At 40.1% G+C, this 23,951-nt stretch overlaps 1 protein-coding gene across 1 annotated transcript in view; it reads right to left on the bottom strand.

The window, feature by feature from the left end:
• Positions 1-23,951, bottom strand: part of GTF2F2 (general transcription factor IIF, polypeptide 2, 30kDa) — a 176,871-nt gene that overhangs the window by 9,263 nt on the left and 143,657 nt on the right. The window contains exon 7 of the mRNA XM_006837619.1: positions 16,567-16,710. Coding sequence (XP_006837682.1) covers positions 16,567-16,710 — 144 coding nt within the window. The remainder of the gene's footprint in view (positions 1-16,566; positions 16,711-23,951) is intronic.

Genomic DNA, 23,951 nt, shown 5'->3' with positions numbered 1-23,951 from the left:
TCAGCAATGATGCCCCTCGTTTCACACTCTCGTCTGGATGTGGCGTGAGTTTCGGGCAGTTCCCTGTCATTATACTGCTGCAGTCATTTTTGAATTATCTTCAGAAATATTTTACTTGTGTGATATTAATGATATTATTTGATGATTTCCACATTCTGTTAGATCACCTTTCTTTGGAATGGGCACAAAAATATGGATCCCTTCTAATCGTTTGGCTTCCAAATTTCTTGGCATAGACAAGTGAGCACCTTCAGTGCTCCATCAGTTTATTGAAAAGTTTCAATTTGTAGTCTGGAAATTGCCAGAGCCTTGTTTTTCGCCAATACCTCCAGTGTAGCTTGGACTTGTTCCTTAAGTATCAGTGGCTCTTGATCATAAGCTGCCTCTTGAAAAGGTTGAACTTCGAGCATTTGGTACAGTGACTCCGTTTATACCTTCTTTTGGTTCTTTCTGCATCATTCAGTATTTTGTCTAGAGAATCCTTCAACATTGCAAGTCAAGATACCATTATGCTACATGGGATTGGGGCCATTTCTCATCAAAGACCATGTGCAGTGTGGCAGTACAAGATCTGCAATAATCCACCAGCAAGTCTTCATCAAAGGACTGTGGGAGAGTGTTCACAGCAAGTCTTAATAGAGAGAAAGATTGGATCGAATACTGCAGCTCCTGTAGAAGGTCCCGGCAAAGAAAATCCTGGAACAAAAAGGTCAAATGCTGCCTGCATTGTGGGTCAGGTTAAAACTGTGGTGGTGCAACTGAAGACAGAGACAAATCTATGTTGATTTACAAGCACACTGACCTACTATTTTAGTCTTTCTTTTTCTCCTTCCTCCTCTCACTCCTCCTCCCTGTCATTTCTCATAGTCATCTTTCTCTCTATTGCTCTATCAACCAAATAGACTTTCTGCAAAGCATCACTGAATCTCAAGGACAAACACTGCATACACAATCAACTGCACTAGAATTCCTGGACACTGATACAAAAAACCCCCTATACCTTTAACAGAGAGCCGATCACCAAGAACTAATACTCTTTCAGCAAACTGAACTAGTATTCTCGTCAAAAAAATCTCTCCAGAAAAGTGACACTGAATATGCAACATGCAGCTCTACATCAAAGATGGCATTGATTACCAAAACAGACACAAAAGGGAAATAAATGTATGCCATGCTTTTTGGTTCTGTAATGATTTTGAAATGTTGCTTCATCTTTATGTGATTTTTGTGTGACCAACCGTGACTCTATTAAGCAAGCTCCAAGAGAATAAGGTCAGATGAAGATGAAGATATGTTTAGAGGATTGGCAGCACAAACTTCGTTTATTAAGAAATAAATCAGGTGCGCATTAGGCATACGGCGTTGAACAAAAGCAACAGACTTCTCTGGCAACATGGGTCTTATCTCTGTATTTTCCTCCTTCTTTCTATACCTCCTAGTCCCCATTTGATGTCACCATCTTCTTCTCAGGGCTCCATGGGGTGCATTCCTCCATTAGAAAAACTCCAAGAAACAAGACAGATGGCCAATGACATGATCAAAGCAAACATCCTACCCTTACCCCCCAGTTCTACTCTATCACTTGACCCAAATCTAGAATAAGCAGTTTATTATTGCATTCATATTTGTGTGCTGGTAAGTTCTCTTTTTCAGTTAACATCTATCTGATATCTGCAACGTCCACATTCTCTTCTGAATCCAGCTCGAACTTCTGGTACTTCCTTGTCTGTGCACTTCTGCAACAGTCTCTGAATTATCTTTGGCAAAATTTTACTGGCATGTGGGGTTTTTATTGCCAGTGGACTCTCAAAAGGTTTTAACAGAATAGGCTTTATGAGTATTTAACTATGGATTGTACAGAGGTTGACTGTATATACTGTGGTAGCCACACAACGTCCAAATCACATGTCCTATTTCACAGACTGGATGATGGACGCTGGAGTCCTAGTGTGGCACTGTAAGGTAAGCACTGGACTGCAGTCGGTTTTAACTGCAAGGTCCACGATTCGAACTCACCAGTCGCTCCTTGGAAACCCTATACAGGGTCGCTATGAGTTGGACCCAACTTGATGGCACTCAACAAGAATAATATCATGGCATGTGATATTAAAGACATTGTTTGATAAAAGGACCAACTTTCTTTGGAATGAGCATAAATATGAGTCTTTCAGTCAGCTGGCCAGCCAAGTAGCTGTCCTCCAAACGTCTTGGCACAGATCAGTGAGCTCTTCCAGTGCTGCATCTCTTTGTTAAAACATCTCAATTGGTATTCCTCCAATTCCAGAACCCTTAGGAGTTTTTGTCAATGCCTTCAGTAGAGCTTACACTTCTTCCTTCACTACAATTGGTTCCTGATCACATACTTATACTCCTAAAATGGATGGACATTACCATTTCCTTCACTACAATTGGTTCCTGGTCACATACTTATACTCCTAAAATGGATGGACATTACCATTTCTTTTTGGTAAACAATCATAATACTTTGCCTTCTCAAGCTGATTTGAAATCTTCTGTTCAGCTCTTTCACTTCACCACTTTCTCTTTTGCTATTCTACATTCAAAAGCCAGTTTGAGAGTTTCTTCTGACATCTGTTTCAGTCTTTTCTTCCTTTCCTTCTTTATTATGATGTCCATGCCTCATTGATCGTCACGCATTCCATTTCTGATGACTTTCAAATTTCCTAGATCCATACTATGAACATTCCACATTCTAATTATTAATGGACGCTTGCAGCAGCTTCTTCTCATTTTGAGTCACTCCAAATGAGCAAATGAAGGTCCCAAACCCTTTATTAAGGTCGACTGTATTTTGTGGAGGCAGCTCTTTTCCAGCTCTATTTTGAATGGTCCCAACCAGAGTGGCTCACCTCCGGCACGACATCAGACAATGTTTGGCTGCTAACTCATGTTTTCACTGGCCAGTTTAAAAAAATTTTTTTTTTTTTTTAAAAAAGAAGTAGATCTCTAGTTCCTTCTTCCTTGTCTGTCTTAGTCTGGAAGTTCTGTTAAAACTTGCCCACCGTGGGTGGCCCTGCTGTTATTTAAAACATTGGTGGCACAGCTTCCAGCATCATAGCAACAAGCAAGCCACCACAGTGTCACAAACATACAGGTGAATGATGTCACATGGATACTGGCAGAAAGCAGAGAGTACTAGAAGAATGTGTAGTTGTTTTATTGACTAAATAAAGGCAATGGACTGTGCAGATCATACCAAATTATGGATAACATCGTGACAAATGAGAATTTCAGAATACTTAATTGTGTTCATGTGGAACCTGTACATAGACAAAGAGGCAATCATTTGAACAGAACAAAGGGATAATGTGTGGTTTAAAATCAGGAAAGGTGTGTGCATCAGGGTTATATCCTGTTACCATACATATTTAATCTGTTTGTTGAACAAATAATCCAAGAGGCTAGACTATATGAAGAAGAAAATGACAATAGAATAGAGGGAGGCTCAGCAACCACCTGTGAAATCACATGACAAAATCTTGTCTGCTGAGAGCAAAGACTTGAACCACTTATTGAAGATCAAATGCTACAGCCTTCAGTGTGGATTATACCTCACTATAAAGAAAACAAAAATCCTCAGAACTTTACCAATAAGCAACATTATGATAAACAGAAGACTGAAGCTGTCACGGATTTCATTTTAGTCAGATCCACAATCAATGCTCATGGAAGCAGTAGTTAAGACATCAGATGATGTACTGCATTGGGAAATCTGCCTCAAAAGATCTGTTTAAAGTGTTAAGAAGCAAAGATGTCACTTTAAGGGCACTTGACTCAAGCTATGTATGGTATTTTCAATCTCTTCATATACATGAGAAAGTTGGACAATGAATAAGGAAGATTGAAGAAGAACCGATCCACCTGAATTATGTTGGTGAAGAGTATTAGCTAATGCTCCTTAGAATAGAAGATGGTGAGAATTTACATACTTTAACATGTTATCAGAAGGGACCAGTCTATGGAGAAGAACATAATGATTGGTTTGGTATAATGAGGGTCAATGAAATTTAATAAGACCCTCAATGGGAATGATCGACACACGGGCTGTAAGGGTGTGTAACAACACAGGGACCACTGTTAGATGGTGTGGGACTGGCGAGTTTCATTCTATTATAACTAACAGGGTTACTATGAGTTGGAACCAAATGTACAGCACTTAATGACAAGAGCAACACATTATTTCACTTCAGTAACACCACATCTATCTGCCACTGGCAAAGTAGAGGGTCAGTGAAAAAGAGGAAGATCCTCAATGAGATGGACTGACAGAATTGAATTTGTCAGATAATCAACTTCTACGTTCTTTGGGATAAAACTTTTAATCTTAATTATTTTTTTAAAGACACACATTTGAAACTACATTAACTTTATAACAAATACAATTAAACCTTGGAATATTGGAAGGTATTCTGAGACTGGGATATAATGGGAAAAAAACCATAATGCCTATTTTGGAACATTTAAATGACAAAAATGAAAACAGTGACATTTCTTTTGAAATTTACACATGAATTCTTATATTTAGAACGATGGAAACTATTCACAAGTTTTTGTGGTCTTAAGCATAGCTTTGAATTTAAAAAAAAAAAAAAAAAGAGAAGAAAATATCAATTGGCACAGCTATTTACTAGTCTAATTGAAAATATTGTTGGAAATTAAATGGCAAGGTAGGAGACTCTGTAGGTGTTTACTTACCCTTAAAATATTTGAAAAGAGGGTAAAGTTTTGTTTTGTTCTGATGCACATGGAGTCGCTATGAGTAGGAACTTTCTTGATGGCATCTTAACAACCTTAACAACAACAACACCGTTTGGTTTAAAGATGATTTCAGGAAATAGTTTCAGTTTAAACATTTACTTAGTGCAACAATTTCTGGGGATCATTCAGCCTCAGTGGGTCCAGAAAGTCTTAATTCCACAAGAAATTAAAATTCTGTTCCATTATTTACCCTCCACTCCCCCTCTTTATCATTTTTTTAAATTAGGATTTTCCTGCACAATCTTTGATCAAAACATTCCAAAATGGTAGCTGGGCATCATCCAGTTCTTCTGATCTCATGGCAAATGAAGCAGTTGTTCATGGAGGCAATGAGACACACTTCCAGTTCTTCCTTCCATTCCTAACTCTCTTTACTTTGCTGCTCTGGCGAACAAAGAGCAACTCTTAGTCCATAAGGGCTTTCAATGGCTGAAAATGTATAGAAGTAAGTGCCAGAACTTTCTTCCACAGCACCACTGGATGGATTAAAAATGCTAACCTTTTGGGTGCTTGCTGTTGTTGTTAAGTGCCCTCAAGTTGGTTCTGACTCATAGTGACCCTGTCTGTATAAGGTTTCCAAGGAGAGGCTGGTAGATTTGAACCACTGATTATGGATGCTAGTCTAGCACAAATGGTACCACTCAGGAACCTAAAGTTCCCATACCAAAAACCCAACCCAGTTGCAGTCTATTCGATTCCAACTCATAGCAACCCTACAGGGTTTCCAAGGCTCTAAATCTTTACGGGAGCATATTGTCACATCTTTCTCCCATGGAATGAACAGTGGGTTTGAACTGTTCAACTAGCAGTTGACCACTTTAAACACTGGGTCATCACAAGACTCATCAATTCCACTCTGCAGTGAAATTAAAACATATGTTTACACAAAAACTCCTACATGAATATTTACAGCTGCTTTATTCATAATAGCTAAAAAGCAGAAACAATCCAAATGCCTATTAACTGACGACTGGGTAAGTAAAATAGAATACCCGTACAACAGAAAACCATTTGGCAATAAAAAGGAATGAACTACTCACATATGCTTTAACAGTAATGAAGTTTGAAAGCAATATGCCTCAATGAAAGTCAGTCATAATAGAACACATATGATATAGTTCCATTTATATAAAAATGTCTAGACTAGACAAATCTATAGAGACAGAAAGTAGATTTGTGGTTGTCTGGGATGGGAAAAGGGGATAGAAATAGAGACTACTAATGGATACAGGGTTTCATTTTGAGGCGATGAAAATGTTGATTGTTTTGATGGCTGTACAACTCCGTGAGCATACAAAAATCCAATACATTGTACACTAGAAGAAAAGAATAGCTTGTATAGAAAATAAACGTTTTTAAGTTGGAAAAGAGAAAAATATTTTATTTCATTGCCTTTTGGTCAACAGGAGACCTCTGTAGCTCATAACCACAAATTAAGATGACACTATTGTTTATTACTAAATCATCCTGGGTAACGTAACACATCTGGGATAAACAGTAGTTGACTGTGTGTATCAGTCCACATATACACTGGAGATGGATGGAATGGGAATAGCTGTCTGAGAGGAGCACTCTAGAAAGAAGGGGTGGGTTGATGCTGTTGCAGTGCAGAGCTGGAGAAGGCCCTCTGGTACCTCAAATCATGGCTGAGACAGAAGCAGGAGGTTTGGGACACTTATCCCAATCCACAAAGCAATGTTTCTAATGCAGAGACCAGTGCAAAGAAACTGATTCTTTCCCTGAGGCAGTTTCCTAAGGGATGGCAAGTCTAAAAACAGGCCCTTCTAGCTTGTTCAGGAACCAACTAAAGAAATCTGGAGAAGGCAGCTCAGAATCTTAAACCCCTTTCCTCTCTTGAAAAATCAAGGAATATGTGAAACATGAGATTTTATTGGTAATGTCTTCCCACCCCTGATGAAATACAAATAAAAACTGTGTGGTCTACAGCTTATCTGAAAATTTTATACAAATAAATGTCTAGATACTCCTTTAATCTAGGCACTGTCTTATTTAAAATCATGATTCAACTAGTCTCTCCTATCACTAAGGGTATCACAAATTTGATGTCATTCAGCGAAGAAGAAGAAAAAAAAGATGAAAACGCCACGAGTTAAAAGAGCAAATGTAGATTAGCACTGGACCAGGAACTACAAGGTCAGCAGTTCAAACCCACCAGCCATTCCTTGGAAACTCTCCACAGGGTCACTATGGGTCAGACTTGATAGCAGTTAACAACAACAAACATGGGAGTAGATCTATGAGCTCTCAGGAGTCCCTGAGAGGTGCAAACGTCAAGTGCTTGGCAAGACTCAGGAAGGTAGGCATCCTGGCAAACAGACCCAGTGACTTAATGGTCACTGACAAACCTGTGGATGTGCATGCAGGTAGGTATGTATACACATAGGAATGCATATATGAGCACCATATTTTTATGCAAATAACATGCATTTCTTGTATTTGTTTGCCAACAGCTCCCTTCCCCACACCACCCCTATGTAGTTTCATAAGCACTACTATACCATTAAAAAAAAAAAAAGTTTCTGTAAAAAACCCCCAAAACATGGAACATTTATTAATGTACATCCTAGCTGAAGAGGAGAGGTTGGCAAACAAATAGGAGGTACATGTTATCTACATAAAAATACAGTATAGAGGGGTATATATATTGGTGTATGCACCCGCAAGGCTGGTTTGAACTTCAAACTCACCAGCCACTCCTTAGAAACCTTACAGAGGGTTGCTATGAGTTGCAACCAACTCGACAGCACTCAACATATAGGTGTATCCACATCCATGAGGGTAGGTTAAAAAGTCCTGCTACAAACACACTGTTGTTATTAGGGACTGTCCAGTCGGTTCCAACTCATAGAGACCTATGTATAACCCTACCTGGTCCTGTACCATTCTCACAATTGCTGCTATACCTGAGGCCAATAAAATCATTGCCACCTTTATTAAACAAAACTATCAAACTGTGAAGCTATTATTTCCTGACATATCAGTCTGAACACTTCTCAAGGCAGTGTTGCATTTCTTTAACCTTTTCCAGAAGAAATATGTATTCCAATTTACACACTATGTCAAAATAGCAGTTTTGACATCCTTGAGCCATTCAAATTACGTTCCTTTTCAATGTTCTTTGAGTTTGGGGAACAAAAAGAAGCATGAAGGGGCAAGATCAAGGCTGTAAGGTAGAAGGGGGAAGGGTCCCCTAAAAAATTCTCAGAGGACAGCTCTTGCTACCTTCAAAGAATGAGCTGGTGTATTGTTGTGATGGAAAAAGCTTCCTCAGCTCAACTTCCCTGAGCTTTTCCTCACCAATGCAGTTCTCAATTTTTGAAAACTTCCTAATAAGCCCTCATGATCATAATGTGCCCTTTGAGAAAAAGCTATCAAGACTTTTCCTTTTGGTATCCCCCAAACTCACCATAACCTTCTGAGTTGACCTCCTCTGTTTTGAATTGAACTAGCCCAGCAGATCCTCTTTGAAGCCAGTTTTGATTGGACCTTTATTTTTAAAGTCACCCTAACTTGACTAGGACAAATGTATTACTGAGAGAACATGGCTGCAGCCACCCTCGGAGAGCATAGGCCTATTTACACACGTTTTGTGGAATAAACCTGTGCATACGGAACCCTACTCACAATGCCTTTTGACTTATCCTTATATATGCATGTATGTATGTAGTCGTATTTATAAAATGTATATGCTGTTGTTGTTGTTGTTAAGTGCTGTTGAGTCGGTTCTGGCTCATAGTGACCCTGTATAGGGTTTCAGAGGGGCGGCTGGTGAGTTTGAACTGCTGACCTTGCAGTTCAAATCAACCTTGCGGTCCAGGGCTTATTCTACAGTGCCACACCAGGACTCTATGAATATATATGCTTTCATATTTATAATAAAGCACAGAAGGGGCACAGTTATGGATTCTTCTTAGACATAAGCAAACATCTCAAGGGACTGACTTTCTGGGTTTGAAGACTTAGGACCTGTTTGTTGTTGTTGTTATGTGCCGTGGAGTCGATTTCGACTCATAGCGACCCTACACAGGGTTTCCGAGGCTGTAAATCTTTACGGGAGCAGACCGCCTCATCTTTCTCCCGCGGAACGCTGGTAGTTTCGAACTGCTGACCTTGCGGCTCACAGCCCGATTCGTAACCACTACGCTACCAGACTGTGAATTATGGCTCTGGTAGTCACAGTCTTTGTAGCTCCCACCAAATGATTGGGTTGTTGTTGTTGGAACCATTGAGTCAGCTCCGACTCATAGCAACCCTGTATTGGGTTTCCAAGGAGTGGCCGGTGAGTTAGAACCGCCGACCTTGTGGTTCAAACTGACCTTGCGGTCCTGTCAGTGCTTCATCCCACAGTGCCACAACAGCACTCCATGCAAATAGGGTATAAGGGACCGTACCATGGGATAGGACAGTTTTGTCATTCCACTGGGTTTAAAAGGAGCCATCTAAGAAGAAGGAACATGGACCTCATGATCACCAAGAAAGGGGGGCCCCGAGCAGAGTGCATCTTCGGAGGTCCCTGTGTGGAGAAACAGCAGCGGCACCTAAAGCGTGAGACAAGAGTGTCGGGGGCTTCCTGGCCTATAGAATGAGTAAAGCTAAGTGCCTTCAGGCAAGAGCCTGGCTAGCAGGTTGATACCCTTTGAGTACTTATCAGCAGCCCTAAAGGAGATCTGTAACCCTTGTCTGAGCAGGGCAGAGGTCAAGGGGCTGTGTGGCTGAGGCTAGGGCCACAGAGAGAGGCACGACTGTGCGCAGAGTTAAGAAGAGGAACTACTGACCCAAAAGACTGTATTCTGACTTGTACCTTGTTAACTTCCCTAATAAAGTCCATAAGCATGAATATGGTCTCTAAGTTCTGTGTGGCCACTGCAACGGATGATCAAACGAGCAGAGAAGCACAGAGTGCTATGGGAGGATGGGTGGTATCAGAACTGGTAAGGAAGACTGGAGGGTGGAGGAATGTCGGACTTCCATCTCATAGGAATCAGCTCTGGGCTAATGGTTCTCCGATTTCTTCCTTAGGAAATCAGGAGGTCAGACACTATGCCTCTTCACAGGACCAAAGTCTGTGGAACACTTCAGTCAACTGGCATAATATAATTCATAAAGTTTATGTTCTACATCCTAGTTATGGGTTTTAAATGCTTGTAAGCGGCTATCTAAGATACAACTATTGGTCTTTGTAAGCAGCTATCTAAGATACAACTATTAGTGTTTGTAAGTGGCTATCTAAGATACAACTATTAGTGTTTGTAAGCAGCTATCTAAGATACAACTATTGGTCTTTGTAAGCAGCTATCTAAGATACAACTATTGGTCTTTGTAAGTGGCTATCTAAGATACAACTATTAGTGTTTGTAAGTGGCTATCTAAGATACAACTATTGGTCTTTGTAAGCAGCTATCTAAGATACAACTATTGGTCTCTATTTGTCAGGAGCAAAAGCGCAAGATGAAAACCAAAGACTGAAAGAAGAAACTTGTCTACAGAGTGAATGGTCTCCATGAAGCATGGCCTCATCTACCCTGAGACAAGTAGTAGCATATGGCACCCTGACACTACCACTGATGGTTCTGATCAGGCCTACAAAAGATGAACCCTGACAGAATGAGAGAAAAATGAAGAACAAAACTCTAATTCTTAAAAATAAAGTGCTCTTTAAATCTTGAACCAAAAATTGCCCCTGAGGTCACCTTTTTTAGCTAATTAACAGATTGGCTCACAAAATCAGAAAATCACTGGATACAAACACAAAAAGCTATTTCAAATACAAACACAAAAAGCTATTTCAAATCCCTAACTGATCCTACTTCTGTTTCAACACCCATTCATTCACTAAATCAATATTTGCGGAGTGCTTACTACGTGTCAGATACTCTTTAAGGCCTGCTTGCCCTCAGAGACCTATAGTCAGGAGCAGCACTGTCTGGGGGAACTTTCCGTGTTCTAGATCTGCTCTAACTGCGGTCAACACCAGCCACATATGCTATCAACACCTGAATATAACTAACACATCTGAGGAAATGAATTTTTCTTTTCACTTTCAATTAACTTCGATTTGACAGCCATATGTTTACCAGACTGGGCAGCAGTTCTAATTGCAAATTCAGATACTAAATTCATAGGTGTGTTGAGTGTTACCAAAAGGAGCAGTCAGGGTGTTAAAGAACCTTCTAACCTTTTAAGAAGAAACAGACTCTGCAAAACCTGCATTTATTCACTCATAGCGCTGCCTGCCCTGTCAAGAGGGCTGGGAGGGGCTGTGAACCCTGGCCCCAGCATATTCCATCCTTTTGTTCAAAATGGACACACAGTCCACACCAGGTCAGTAAAATCTCCCTTGAGCCACTTGGGGGCTCCATGTTCAGTCAAACAGTAGACAGGTAAATATACAACAGGAGACAACAACATTAGTGAGGTACGCACACCACAGAACAGTCAACCACTCTACATCAAAAGGGCAGCATATACCTCGGGACAAAGTTGAGAAATGTTGGAAAGGAAGGAGGAGTAGAAACATGAAACACAGGGAGGAAGAAGATAACTGAGCTTACAATGAGGGATTGCAATCACTGAGATGAAGTGAAGTGTATGGTTTGTTGAATGGGAAATTGATGATCTGCTTTGTAAACCTTCACTCAATCCACAATAAAAAGTAAAAAAAAAAACCTTCCTTGAGGCTTTACTGGAATTATGAGGGCAGATATTCTCTATTTTTCTCACGAGTTGCTTGCTGAGAATTGCTTTAGGAGGTCATTTTTGCAGCCACACATGTCAAGAACTTGCCTAAGAAAAGGGCAACCTAAAAGTAAGATGAAAAGATGAGACGAGATATGAAGAGATGGGAGGACAATGTGATGAAGCGATTTGGAAATCAGGTCCAGTTTTGTCTAAAGTTAGAGGCTCCATGAATTTCCCAGCTGTAAGAGCTGACAGGTCCTGGTGTAGAGGCCGTAGGATAAGTACTTAACCACAAGGTTGGCGATTAAAACTCACCAGCTGCTCTTGGAAACCCTATACAGGGTCATTATGAGCCAATGGCACTTAATGACAACAAAAGTCAATAATTTATACTTTTGCTTAAGTTTGAGCTGAAAGAGTCCCAGCTCCACTAACAGGCCTTAATAGCACACCCTGTCAAATACACTTTACTTTTTGTGAGAAGAAATTCTTAAATTCCTGAGTCAATTTAGCCTTTCAAAAGTCTATCTCATAGCTTAACTGATTCCAAATTTTGCTTTAATTACTGTTTTCAAGTACTTATTTAAGCCTATTGGAAAACAAATGCTGAGGATTATACCATCAGCTGACTCCTGATACCAAAAACCAGTCTAATGGTTTTGTTGATTAAAAGTCTACTTTATGCAAATAACCAACCACCCGATGGGCAACATTTAGAGCTGATACCAAGTTGTTTCAAAACCAGAGCCACACATATCTTTGCCCAGTTCCTTTGGTTGAGCTGGACCTACTTTAATAAAAACACACAGGCTGTGCACAATAGCATATTCTCATTTTAAAAAATGGCCCACTGGGCTGACATGACTGGAGACCAATGGTTTAGAAGAGAGCATCAATAGTTAAAGATAAAGCATCAGTTTCCCTGATCTTGATCTGAAATTGGGTAAAGAGGGCACAAGGAAACGAAGAGGTTACATTACTGTCACAGCTGCTTTAGTAGAAAAGCATGGTTAAAACCAACACTGGTAAATGAGCGCTGTGTTAGAAAACAGGCTTACAGAGGGATCCGAGTGATGCCTCAAAGGGAGTAATTAGGTAAAGTTTCTAAGAAAATGCTGTATATGCTTCTATTTTACGGATGTTAACAAAATCTGAGGAAAACTACACATAACACATTCAAGGTTAAAAGATCAAACAATGACAAGGGAGAAATAATAGACTTCTTCTGAAATTTTATTTTAGAGAAGGAAAAAAAGCCAATAGTTGAATCACATAAAAACAGCCATTTAAATGGATACCAAGCATGACTTTACCTCTTTTTGACCACTTAGGTAGGTCACAAACAATGTGAATGTAACAGAGAGACTGGACCTGAAGACACTTTCTCTAATCGATAATATAACTTGAAGAAGTGAAGGTCTTTAGGAAAAAGAATATAGAATGGAAATGGAAAAATAAGAGAATACTTCAAACTCACTCAGAATCTGTCAAAAATGACTCTCTAAAGGTCAGAAAGCAGATGGTGACTAACGACTATAGCAATGCTGCTAATAGCAAAGAGGATGTGTTAAAGTGACAGACTCCAAGGGAGGAACCTGGTTATCCAGAGTGGACTGGGAGCCATCAGAGAAGAAAGGCTACCGGGTGAAAATGCCATGCAACACATACATACAGCACAGAACGGACTCACAGGAGAAAGAGTTCTTTTCCTCCCTTTTACACAGGACTCAATAGCATTTGACTGATAACAATAAACAAGGTCAGTGGTCCAAACCCACCAGGCACTTCTCAGAAATCGTACACAGGGTTGCTATGAGTTGGACTCAGTGGCACTTAACAACAACAACTAATAAGTATTAGTAAAATACTCTGTAACTGATAAAACAGTTTTCACAAATATCACTCTCACATAAACGCAGCCACGGGCATATTTAGCCATCACAAGAATCCGGTAAAACTCGGTATTATTTTAAATGTATTTATGCAGTATACAATAATCTGGACATAATGGTAAATCTTATATTAATATGTCCCATGTTAAGTAAATTAAATGTTATATATGCAAACTCTGTATTAAATGAGGCGCCCCGGTGGTGTGATGGCTAAGTGCTCACAACTAACTGAAAGGTGGGTAGTTTGAATCTGCCATTGGATCCACAGGAGAAAAGACTTGGCACTCTACCCCTGTGAAGATCACAGCCTCAGAAACCCTATGGGACAGTTCAACTCAACAGCATACAACAACAACATATTCAATATTAACTACAATATATTTGAAGTCTTGATGTGGCGCTGCAGGATAACGTGCTGGACCACAAGCTCAGTTTGAACCACAGGGTCGGTGGTTCAAACTCATCACCTGCTCCTAGGAAACCCTACCCAGGGTCGCTATGAGTCGGAACCAACTAGGTGGCACTAACGACACCAATGTATTAAAGTACATGTTAAATACAACATATTTAAGTATCTTACATAGATTTACTTGGCTAAGTGGCTAGGACTTGAAATGAGGTTCCCTTATTTCAAATCCTGTGATGGTTCCATCAGACCAGGAAGCCCATCTCTGCTCTTCATGCTAGATTGGACTGCTCAGATTAAACTGAAATAGTAAGGGGGAGTGATGGCCCAAGTGCAGTCTCTGATGTTCTGTGAACTTTCAAAGGGAGAATCACCTACATGGAGAAGAGTCAAGCACTGACTACTTTCTTTCTAGTTCAATGAGATTTGCCACTTCAGTTTAAATACAAGAGGGAGGTAGAAAGGAGGGATGAACTAAGAGAGGAAGAGAATCGTAGATTTAGAACACGAAGATTACCTTGTCCAACTCCAATTTTAGGAATGGATACCCAGAGAGAGGGAACCATCTGTCCACGTCCCACTGAAGTAAACTGCAGGACTGGAATCCATGCTGACCACTTCCAGCCTTCCCCTCTAGATGAGGTAACTACAGCTGTGGCCCACTTCCGGTGAGGTGCACTTGTTCTATACCTTCTTGAGACTGGCCCCTCATCCCACCCCAGCCCCACAAGGTCTGTCAAAAATCCACCTGGAAACTGAAGATAAGACCGTTTCCCTACTGCAATCAAATTCAGCAAATATTTACTGAGTTTCTATTATGCTTGTACTGTGGATCCGAGTAAGTAAGGGATAAAAATTATATATAATCCTGCCTTTAAGAATTATCTGCTTCTTGACTAATTTAGCCTCTAGAAATCATAAAACTAAAATAAGAAGCTAGCCTATTATAAACCAATTTAGTTTCTAGATCAACGGCTCATAAGCTCTCTTAGGCCCCAGACCTATTGAGACTCTAAGGAAAGCTACAGACCTGTTCTTCTAGAAAAACCCACTTATTTTTGCATATATTCAGGAGCTAATGGTCTCCTAAAGTCCATCTACTGAGTTCAGAAACTCGACTACGAGAGATTCGCTGAGCACCATCATATACAAACTATCTGAAGAACCAAAATTGAGAGATATACTAGTAATCCCTTTAGTCACCCTATTTTAGGGAAACTGCTTTCTCTGTATCGTCTGTAAGTCCCTCCTTTAAATGCTTCTTTTCTCTTGTCTAAGTTTTCTGCATTTGTTATTCCATGAGAACATCCTATCTACTGTCAGCGTCTCCAGAGTAATGTGTATATGCATGTATTGTGGATGTAGATGAAGATAAACTTCATTAAAACCAGGAGAAACATACGACAGCTCATGAATTATTCTATTTCAAATTTTTTAACAATCTAACTTAGAATGCTGTTTGTAGGGCTTTGACGCTGAAGGACTGAAGTCATTAGGATGAATTGGTAATACTAAGTACAAGGTCTTTCTTCTTCTCCATAAAAAAAGTATTTAGGTCTTTTGAAATGTAAATTAACTTCTTAATGAGAAACTTAAAAAGCGGATGTACTAACAGTAAAGTAATCTGCAGAAGTGAAAACTATAATCAACACTGAAGTTTCATCAATCATCTCTTAAAGCTTTATATATACCAGGAAGAAGTATATAAACCCTCCCGATACCCATATTATCTAGTTATGTTACAATGTTGTTGTTGTTGTTTTTTTTAAAAACTGATGATCCTGTTACATATTCAGAGTACATGGAGTGGCTAGAATTAACAGTCTTGCATATACTGTCAAAGTGGAAAAAATGAAGAAAACTGGAAATAATGAGGACAGAAAATAACAGGGTTACCATGTAATTTTTCTTAAATTATAAGTAAATAAGACTCAGGATTAAATCTGATACTTTGATAACATTAGGTATGAGACAGTCAAATAGAGCTTCAAGATTGGAGAAAGGATTGGATCACTTACTTGCTATCAACTTTTTAAATGGACTTGAAATAGAAATTACTAGCAAATAGGCATAAAAGTCTGGAGAATGAAGGGGGAAAGAACCCCGCTACTATTTATGGAACAAAAATAAACTTCCTAAAATATTACTTAAGTAAATTTACCTTAAAAATGAAAAATAGGTCAATTGACCGCAAATCTTAACAAGTGTCACTTAGAAGGGCAGTGTGATGCTACATAAAGACATCCAGTGATAGACAAGAGTCTGATAAAAAACATTCACAGGGAGCAGTCCACACAACAGGGACAGACCCTCTTACCATGACAGATCCACATGACTTCAAGGTACTAGAAACGACATTAGCAAGACTTTAGGCTTCCTGTCAAGGATCAATTCAGAGGAGGATAATTCTATCTTTTCTTCAAATGGAATGCTATTGTTGTTGCTGTGTGCTACTGAGTTGGTTCCAACTTACAGAGAATGGCTGGTGGGCTTGAACTGCTGACCTCGTGGTTACCTACCAGTCCAGTAATTATCCTCCAGCGTCACACCAGAGCTCTCCTAAGGAACAACTGATATTAAATTTGTTTAAATCTAAAATAGTAAAGCTAATGTTTCAAAAATAAATAAACAGGCTACATTAAGATATCCTTTTCTGAGTACTGAAATGAAATCTAACATTAGCTTGGGTGCATGTTAACTTCCTTATATACGATAGATACTTTTCTCTTCAGGAATGATATATAAGTGAAACAGGACACAGTTAAACGATCAATTTGAACATATACATACCACAGGCTGCTTTGTGATGTCCACCAAGTCCTTAAGATTGTAATATTGATGTTTTTCAAAAGCTGAAAACAGCATATCTAAAACATGTTGTTTATCAGCTCGAGCACGCTTTCCATCTTCTTTCTTTTTCCTTTCATACTCAATCTATGTGCAAAAAGCAAAAGAAATAAAGACATCAATTCAATGTGTTCACTCTGAAACACAAGTATGTGTTTTTTCAGTCATGTAAGACCCATCTGATATAAAAGTTTGAGACAGCAGGCTAACGACTAGGGAGGAGTGCAGAACCTGGGGGTCTCAGTGCTCCCAGAGTTGCTCATTCTTCCAATATCCCAAGATGGTAATAATGCTGATCTGTGACCATTTTCTGTATTTCCTAAATCTTTCTGTAATGTGCTCATTTCCCTCCAAAAAAGGCTTTCATTGCCAATTTTAATCCGAGCTCTAACTTGCAGCTCCTGCTGACTTTAAAAGCATTTATCTAACAGATGCATCTTTTAAAACTTGGGGGTCTTATGGCAGGGCTTTGGTGAAGGGATAAACAGAGCATGGAACAAGGTTACCTAGGAGTGAAAAGTTGGTAAGCACTGGTAAAAAGGCAAGGCTATAGGGCAGTGACAAGAGGTCTTGTTTCATCCTGATCTTGTGTGACCTCCCTGAGCTTCTTCACTTATAAAGGAAGTATGTTTAATAGGCTCAACAAAGGATATTTATATATGAGAATTTACTTTGCTGCAAATATATTCATGAATATGGTTGAACATGTGAGGACAAAGTTATGACAACTTCTTAGACATAACCAACACCTTGAGGGAATGAGTTGCTGGGTTCAGAGGACACTATGGTCAACTGGCATGACACAGTAGCTAAAGACAATGTTCTACATCCTGCTTTGGTGAGCAGTGACTAGAGTCTTCAAAGTGCCTGATACAATGAACATCATTCCCACTCCCTCCACACACAGAGCAGACAGGGATAGGCAACTTAGACATTGGCTACCCAAAATGGAGGGGCTACAAAGGCAAGAAGTGACAGGCTTACAAGCTTTCAAGAGGGAGCCTAGATCCAGAGGGTGCAGAGGAAGGTAGAATCTCCACTGAGTAGTATCTAATCTGTCTAGGCGTGGCTGATGAAATGAAATGCGGATGGGTCGCTTGTGATACAATAGTGAATGATTGTTAGCAGGACTGACAGTGAGGGCTGGAAATGTAAAGGTAGACGTTTTGTAGCAATGAGGGGAGTGACTGACTTTGCAGTCTAGGAGCAGAGGTCTCTGGGACCTTACCCAGAGAAGCAGTGACACCAGAGATGGAGGCAGAGATGATGACGTGGAGAGATGGAGCAGCTGGGGACTTTAGATCCAGAGAGGGAGAAGAGTTGTGTGCTGAAGACCAGGGGGCAGGCTTGCAGGGTACATACCCTTTGGTTGGTTGATGATGCATGGAAGGGATTGTAACCATGGCAATGTAACGACATATGACAGGATGAATTTGTAAAGTTAACATTCTCCCATGTAAGTGATCACATAATTCACAATAAAACATTAAAAAAAAAGAAAAAAAAGCGCATGAGCAGTCATCTAAGGTGCAACTATTGGCCTCTCCTTGTCCGGAAGAAAGAAGAGTGATGAAAATCAAAGACCCATGGAAACAACCAGTCCAGCAGATGTCTACTGTACCACTGGAACATCAGTTTCCACAACCCTGAGACCAGAACTAAATGCAGTCTGGCTAGCACTACCAACTGCTTTGAAAGGGGTCACATTCAAAGGTCCTGGATAGAGTGGGAGAACAATGTGGAACAAAACGTAGAATCGTTAAAAAGATCAGGCTCACTGGTCACGTAGAGACTGGTGATACCCCCGAGACTATGGCCTACAGTCACCCTTCAGGTCTGGAAATGACACAGCCACCAAGGGTCAAAATTCAGACAAACAGTAGACAGGTCTACAAGGAGAAAATAACACTAGGGATGGATGCACATCTGAAAATAACCATTTGCAATCAAAAGGAGCATTTATCACGCAAGGACAAAGGAAAGGAGGAGGAATGGAAGCAGGAAACACAGGGAGGAAGTGTCATAAGTGATGTCTCATTGTGGGGTTTGTAATCTGTGAGATGAAACAAAATTGTGTATGAATTGTTAAACAGAAAACTGGTCTTCCCTGTAAACCTTCACATAATTCACAATCAAAAGGGAAGAAAAAGGAAGTGAATTAATAACAGAAAAGATAAATACAGACTCTAGCAATCTAGTAGGCCATTCTTCTAAATCTCCATTGTGTCAGAAAAGGAAAAAAAAAAACAAAAAACAAAGGCATTCAAGCTCCAAATTCACCTATATGACACTTTTAACACAAAAACAAGTGACCTTCACCCAAATACAAGCGACATGGTGGACTAGGTGTTCCGTGCACCCTGTAGTTTTGGGACCCTCCGTGCATGGAAGAGAGGCTGTGGCATCAGGAGAATGTATAAGTTCTCTCCTGATGTCATGGTGGTGATGCCACGCAAGTGTAAAAAATCACCTTAGTAGTGAAAACATGCAATTTATACTCATTCATTTCAGTTGAATACATTTTTAATTTTTAGAAACACTTCAATTTTTGTTTTTTTGCAGGGGGGACGCATCAGGAACTTGTTAAGAGGAAATAAACAAGGGGACTTCAAAAAATTTGGAACAAAAGTATAATATAAAGATAATGAAAAATTTTCACGAGCTCTTTGAAGGTGCTTGGTATATAAACTGCAGCCGACCACCTGGGTAATAAAGATCGAAGGCCTGGTGGGAGTCACCAGGGAATGATCTATGCACCAGCTGGAACACTCATGGTCTGCGGACCGGCCTCAAACAGAAAGAAGAGCGCTTCAAAGCCTACAGCTAAGTCACTGGAGAAAACTCCAAGCTCATGGAGTTGGGCTTATTCTTTATATTTTAACAATACAGTTTCATTATCAAAAAGAGAAAACTTAATTTCTATTGAGGTTAAAACTAAAAATAAGGTGTGATACACAATGCTGCTGTCGTCGTATGCTGTCCAGTTGATTCCCACTCACAGCAAACCTACGTGACAGAGAAGAATTAATCTACTGGGTTTCCTAGGCTTTATGGGAGCCAGGTCTTTGTCCCATGGCGATGCTGATGGGTACAAACTGCCCACCTTTCAGTTGTAACCAAGCACTTAAACCTTGAGTCACCTAGGCACCTCTTAATTTATAATGAACCAAAAGCCAAACCCACTGCAATCAAGTTGGTTCTGACTCATAGCAACTTTATATGTGGTTTCTGAGACTATATATCTTAATAAGGACAGACAGCCTCATCTCTCTCCCACGGAACTGGTGAGTTTAAGCTGCCAACTGTGTGGTTAGTAGTCCAGTGCTTATCCTATAACACCATGTTGTTGCTGCTGTTGACTCAATTCCAGCCCATAGTGATCCTGTTTCCAAGGAGCAGCAGGTGGATGTGAACTGCCAACCTTGTGGTCAGCAGCCAAGTGCTTATCCTACAGCACTACTACTACTACAATGCCAAGGGACTATCAAATTATTAGTATAAGGCAATTGTGACAGCACTTAAGCCAACGAGTCCGGGTGTGGCGCTGTAAGATAAGTACTCGACCACATGGTCGACCAAAAGGCCAGTGATTCAAACTCACCAACCACTCCTTGGAAATGTTACACAGGGTTGCTAAGAGTTGGAATCAACTCAACAGCACTTAACAACACACATATGTATGTACATATATACATAGAAATACACACACACATATATCTATATCTATCTATCTATCTATCTATCTATCTATCTATCTATCTATCTATCTATCTATGTTGTTGTTAAGTACTGAAGAGTCGGTTCCTATTCATAGTCACCCTGCACAGGGCTGCCAAGGCTGCAAATCTTTACGGGAGCAGAAAGCCTCATATTTCTCCCACAGAAAGCTGGAAATTAATTGCCAACCTTGAGGTTAGCATCCCGATTTGTAACCACTATGCTACCAGAGCGCGCTCTGTGTGTATGTGTGTGTATACACACACACACACACACACACACACACACACACACACATATATATCCTGGTGTGGCGCTATGAGTTAATGCACTGGACTGCAAAGTTGGTTTGAACTGCAAGTTCACCAGCTTCTCCTCAGAAACCTTATAGAGAGTCGCTATGGGTAAGGAGCTCTGGTAGCGTAGTGGTTACGAATTGGGCTGCGAACCTTAAGGTCTGCGGTTCGAAACTACCAGCCGCTCTGCGGGAGAAAGATGAGGCTTTCTACTCCCGTAAAGATTTACACCCTTGGAAACCGTGTACAGGGTCGCTATGGGTCGAAACCGACTCTACGGCACTTAACAACAACAACAACAACATGGGTCAGAAGCGACTCAATGGCACTTAACAACAAGCACTAGGCAAGTTTTAGGTAGTTCTAATGTAATCATCTTCACTTTTTTTGATATGTCCACTTTGAAAGTAAAACTCAAAATTCATTGAGGTCTTCAGCAATGTGGTGCTATGGGTTAATGCGCTGGACTGCAAAGTTGGTTTGAACCATAAAGTTGGCAGTTCAAGCTCACCAGTCGCTCCTTAGAAATCTTATACGGGGTTGCTATGGGTAGGAATGGACTTGACGGCACTTAACAATGACAACAACATATGCTGGATACTGTACTAAGATATGGAAGGGAGGACAAGACAAAAACATCCCTTCTTTTAGGGTACACATACAGAGGATTTTGAGCATTTAAAGTAGTTAATAGAAGACCATTGAGTCATCTAAGACAAGCTCAGGATGCCAAAAAACGAAGTAGATAACACAGACTGCCACTGCTTGGGAAGAATGAATTATATAGCCAGTCTCAAGATTTTCTGGGCTGGCAGAACATGAACGAAAACTATGGGCAGCTACAAAGGATTTAGTGAAGGCACTGAGTCGAGGAGCTAGAAGCAAGAATGAGGAAACCTATAAGCAAGGTTTTATAAGTCTTCCCAGTGCGGAGAAGATGACACACACACACAACCAACATACACACTTAAAGAATAAGGTACACGTGTAGACTGGAAAAGAAGTCACAGAGTTAACTAAGACCAAAAGGGTGTGGGCCTCAGGTCCATCCAAGAAAGAATTTCCTATCTCTGGGGTCAAAAGACTGATAGAACTTAGAGGATGGCAGTGTAGGAATAAGTGAGGACATAAAGTTAAATTTCAAAATGTGAAAAGAACTCATATCCTCTGTTTCCCACTTCATCATTCTGACAGGAGCTACCCGTGTGGCTCTCTCTTGTGGACCCTAGCCATCTAGAGCTGGATTTCCACAAATGAGGGCTCTGTCCTTCTAGCCCCTGCTAAACAAGCAAACACCAGCTCTTTCTTTGCTGGTTCTTACTGCCCCTGGTGTGGCGCTTTAAGCACTGGATTATGAACCACAAGGTTGGCAATTCAAAGCCACCAACTGCTCCTCAGAGACCCTATGCAGGGTCGCTATGAGTCGAAACTTACAACACACTTAACAACTGCCCCTTGTGGGTTCCATAGTTTAGCTGACTGACTCTCAAAACTTACGGACACTTTTAACTATTATTACAGTTACCCACTTATTATAAACAGAAAGGACAAGTAGAGACATATCATGGAAGACTTGAGAGAGTTCCTGGCACAGGGCCCCTGCTGTCCTCCGGGACGGGACGGGCCACTATCTCTTCATGCAAAGATGTTTTCACCAATCCAGAAAGGCCTAAGAAAGTGATCCCTGGCTCCAGACTCACTAGACAATGGGTTCTCAATGAATGTGGAACCTAAGTATTCATGAATGTTGATGATCTATCCAATGTTGAAGCTGAAGAAAATTAAAACAAGTCCACAAAAGCCAAAATATGACCTTGAACACATCCCACTTGAATTTAGAGATCATATCAAGAACAGATTTGATGCATTAGACACTGAAAACTGAAGACAAGAAGAGTTGTGGGATGACATCAAGAACATCATATAGGAAGAAAGCCATTAAGAAGGCAAGAAAGAAGGAAAACACCTAAATGGATGTCAGAAGAGACTCTGAAACTTGCTAAAACAAATGGAAGAAATGAGATAAAACAACTGAACAGAAAATTTCAAAGAGCAGCTCAAAAAGACAAAGTCAAATACTGTAAGAAAATGTGCAAAGATCTGGACTTAGAAAACCAACAGGGAAGAATACACTCAGCATTTCTCAAGCTGAAAGAACTGAAAAAATAAAAAATTCAAGCCTCGACTTGTGGTACTGAAGAATTCTATGGGCAAAATATTGAATGATGCAAAAAGCATCAAAAGAAGATGGAAGGAATACACAGACTCACTGAACCAAAACAAAATGGTCAGTGTTCAACCATTTCAAGACATAGCATACGAGCAAGAGCCAATGATACTGAAGGAAGAAGTCCAAGCTGCACTGAAGGCATTGGCAAAGAACAAGGTTGTGGGAACTGATGGAATATAAATTGAAATCTTTCAACAAACTGATGAAGCACTCACTCTTCTATGCCAAGAAATTTGACAGATAACTACCTAGTCAATAGACTGGAAGAGATGGATATTGTGCCCATTTCCAAGAGAGAAGACTCAAAGGAACATGGAAGTCATCAGACAATATCACTAATATCTCATACAAGAAAAGTTTTGCTGAAGATAACCCAAAAACGACTGTAAACATACATTGACAGAACTGCCAGAGGGTAAAACCAAACTAAAGAGGACGTGGAACCAGGGATATCACTGCTGATGTCCGATGGATCTTGGCTGAAAGGAGAGAATACCAGAAAGATGTTTAACTGTGCTTTATTGACAACACAAAAGCTTTCGATTGTGTGGATCATGACAAGCTATGGATAACATTGCAGAGAGTCATTATTCAGGAAACTTAATTGTGCTCATGAGGAACCTGTACATAGATCAAGAGGCAGTTGTTCAAACAGAATAAGGGAACACGGAATGGTTTAAAATTAGGAAAGGTGTGCGCCCAGGTTGTATTCTTTCACCATACTTATTCAATATGTATGCTGAGCAAATAATCCAAGAAGCTGGATCAAATGAAGAAAAATGTGGCATCAGGATTGGAGAAAGACTTCAATGAAAATGAAGAGAACTTAATACTGATGAAGGTCAAAGACCACAGCCTTCGGTATGGGTTGCACCACCTCTTTGTAAAGAAAACAAAAATCCTCACCACTGGACCAATAAATAACATTCTTATCAATGGAGAAACGATTGAAGTTGTCAAGGACTTCCTTCTTCTTGGATCAACTATCAACACTCATGGACGCAGCAGTCAAGAAATCAAACGACATATTGCATTAGGCAAATCTGCTGCACAAGACCTTTTTAAAGTGTTGAAGAGCAAAGATG

This window comes from Chrysochloris asiatica, unplaced genomic scaffold (genome assembly GCF_000296735.1).
Source record: "Chrysochloris asiatica unplaced genomic scaffold, ChrAsi1.0 scaffold00022, whole genome shotgun sequence".
Lineage (NCBI taxonomy): Eukaryota > Metazoa > Chordata > Mammalia > Afrosoricida > Chrysochloridae > Chrysochloris > Chrysochloris asiatica.
Note: the sequence above shows the minus strand (reverse complement) of the source record. Positions and strands in the feature narration are given on the sequence as shown.